Here is a 2,500-nt window from a genome sequence, read left to right as displayed (position 1 = left end):
CATGCGGCAAAGGGCGTGGGCCGGATTCGAACCCACGCCGCTGCAGAAAGGACTAGCCTTTACATGGTAAACTCCCCAGCCCATTGAGCTACCGGGGCGCTCGTCCCCCCCTAGTTGTGTATTCTAAAGGTCGGTTATGATTAGAGGTTGACAGGGGTGATGATCAGAGGGGCGGAGTTTATACCGCCATCATTTAGACAAGGGCTGAAGTATGGGTAGAGCTTCTCAGTGAAGGTGCAGCCAGTGAAAGAGTAGATATGAGACCTGGCCTCCACGTCGTAAAAGGAGACCCGACCCTCCTTATAATCCACCCACACCCCCACCTTCTGGGGCTTCACTTTCAGGGAGAGGGGGACGACAGTGTCATCCACGGCTCCGTACTTGTCTCCATTCCTCAGCCATATAGTCCAGTATCCATTCTTAGGCTTCAGAGTGATCTGCCCCTTCCTGTTGATGGACTCCCTGGCCACTCCTAGAGTCCAGTCAGTCTTGTCCTTCACCTGCACCTCATAGTAGAACCTCCCAGAGGAGAAGCTCTGCTTTCCCAGGACGTTGCCACAAAGATTAAACCTTTCTGGGTTGTCAGGGAGATCCTTCGCTATATCTCCATGTCTCACTGTCTTCCCGTCCTCAGACAGGATGAGATCCCGGTGAGCTGTGTTAGGGTCCAGAGTCACATCCACTGCATACTGCTGAATCCTCCTCAGTTCAGCTTCACACAGCTTGTTCACTTCACACACGATTGAGTCCTCCAGCCGGGACACAGCTCTCCTCGCCGTCCCCGCCATCAGACCACCGCGGAGACCGATCTCGGACCAGTCCTTGGCGGGCGGAGGGGTGCTCAGGGTTCGGGGGCTCTGGAGGAAGTGGAGGTGGTCGTCGGTGTGTGAGAGCGTCTCCAGCTCAGCGCTTGTGCTCTTCAGCTCAGCCATCTCCATCTCCAGCTCTTCAATGAAACCTTCAGCCTGTTTCTCTGCTGCTTTCTGCTTCTCCTCAACCACCTCAATGAGCTCAGCCTGGCTTCTCTCAATGGAGCGCGCAAGAGCAGCGAAGGCCTCCACACCGTCTGATATCTCTCTGTCTGCGTCTCTCCTGCTGGTCTCTACTGAGAGTTTGATCTCCTGAACCTTCCTAGATCTTGTTTCCATCATCAGATTAAGCTCAGCCACCATCTTTGCCAGCTTAGCCTTCCTCGGTCCATACTCCTCTTCTAAAAGGACAGCATCGTGAGTCTTATGGTCTGCGTTGACGCACTTGAAGCAAACACACGCCTGGTCAGTCCTACAGAACAGCTCCAGGGGTCTCTGGTGCTCCTTACACAGCCTGTCCTCCAGGTTCTCCACAGGGTCAATCAGCTTGTGCTTCTTAAAAGCTGCTTTTCTCTGATGAGGCTCCAGGTGAGTCTCACAGTAGGAGGCCAGACACGTCAGGCAGGACTTCAGGGCCTTGAGCTTCCTCCCAGGGCAGACGTCACAAGGCACTTCGGGGACAGTAGGGCGTAGGTCTGGGCTGACCGAAACTTTAACCGCCGCCGACTTCCTGATCTGAGCAGCCAGCTCAGAGATGAACGTGTTGACAAAGAGATCTGGTCTCTTATCAAAAGTCTTTTTGCACAGTGGACACTGGCACAGGTCATTGCTGTCCCAGTACTTGGTGATACAGGCCTTGCAGAAGTTGTGACCACACTGAGTGGTGACCGGGTCAGTGAACACGTCCAGACAGATGGAACACAGGAACTCTTCTTCAGACAGGAGACTGCTGCAGGAAGCCATATCTACACAGAGACAAAAAAGATCAGAGATTCTGAAATAAACTAATTTTAAATCAGTTAGCTCCTTTAGTTTTAGAGTAGGCTAGTCCACAACACCTTGATGCCTATTCAACAATATGTAACAGATAATTTTACTTTCACTAACTGGGGACTCAGCTACACATTTAATCAGACAACAGGAAAACACTAATAAAAATGAGTTTCAACTTGACTTTTCAGTGTGAATCTCTCTGCTCACCTTTTTGTTTCTGTGTTGCGGTGCTGTCTTTATTCTCTATGAAATGTCCACAGATGATCAAGACATGAGACGAAGTTGAACCGTTTCAGAGAACTCAGTAGCCAGTCTAGTTTCGTTTCAGGGAAATGAGTATTAGAAGCTCCTCCTCTCTCTCTGTCCTCTTCCCTCAACAAGCTTAACTCTTTCATGGCTGAATTCTTTACTCTACTTTATTGAGTTTATTTGCGCAGGGACAGTGCATACCATTCCACAGTGATAGACATGAAGCATGAATAAAACTGTAAATATGCCAGCATTAGCAGGGTTGCTAATGTTCAGCTGCAGTCCCTGGGCTAGGTGTTAAAGCCTGGTAAAATACATAATATAAAAAGACATTTTAGAACTTATATAATAAAAATAGCAAATATTTAAAAGGTAATTTGTGCACAACCTAGATAAACAATTAGCTAAGTTAAAGAGAGTAAGCCAGCTGAACAGGAGGGTTTTCATAA

At 49.0% G+C, this 2,500-nt stretch overlaps 1 protein-coding gene across 1 annotated transcript; it reads right to left on the bottom strand.

Moving 5' to 3' along the window:
* Positions 1-99: 99 nt before the first annotated feature.
* Positions 100-1,775, bottom strand: LOC311316119 (E3 ubiquitin-protein ligase TRIM39-like). Its single transcript, XM_084446898.1, has one exon. It carries the CDS (start codon positions 1,770-1,772, stop codon positions 141-143), a length of 1,632 nt encoding a protein of 543 aa, XP_084303024.1. The 5' UTR covers positions 1,773-1,775; the 3' UTR covers positions 100-140.
* Between the last annotated feature and the right edge of the window lie 725 nt (positions 1,776-2,500).

This window comes from Borostomias antarcticus (genome assembly GCF_949987555.1).
Source record: "Borostomias antarcticus genome assembly, chromosome: 12".
In the NCBI taxonomy this organism is placed as follows: Eukaryota; Metazoa; Chordata; class Actinopteri; order Stomiiformes; family Stomiidae; genus Borostomias; species Borostomias antarcticus.
This window is presented reverse-complemented; position numbering and strand designations above follow the sequence as displayed.

Bases quoted from the DNA above. Each gene is read 5' to 3' on its own strand.
- LOC311316119 (XM_084446898.1), bottom strand. From the start codon at position 1,772: ATGGCTTCCTGCAGCAGTCTCCTGTCTGAAGAAGAGTTCCTGTGTTCC.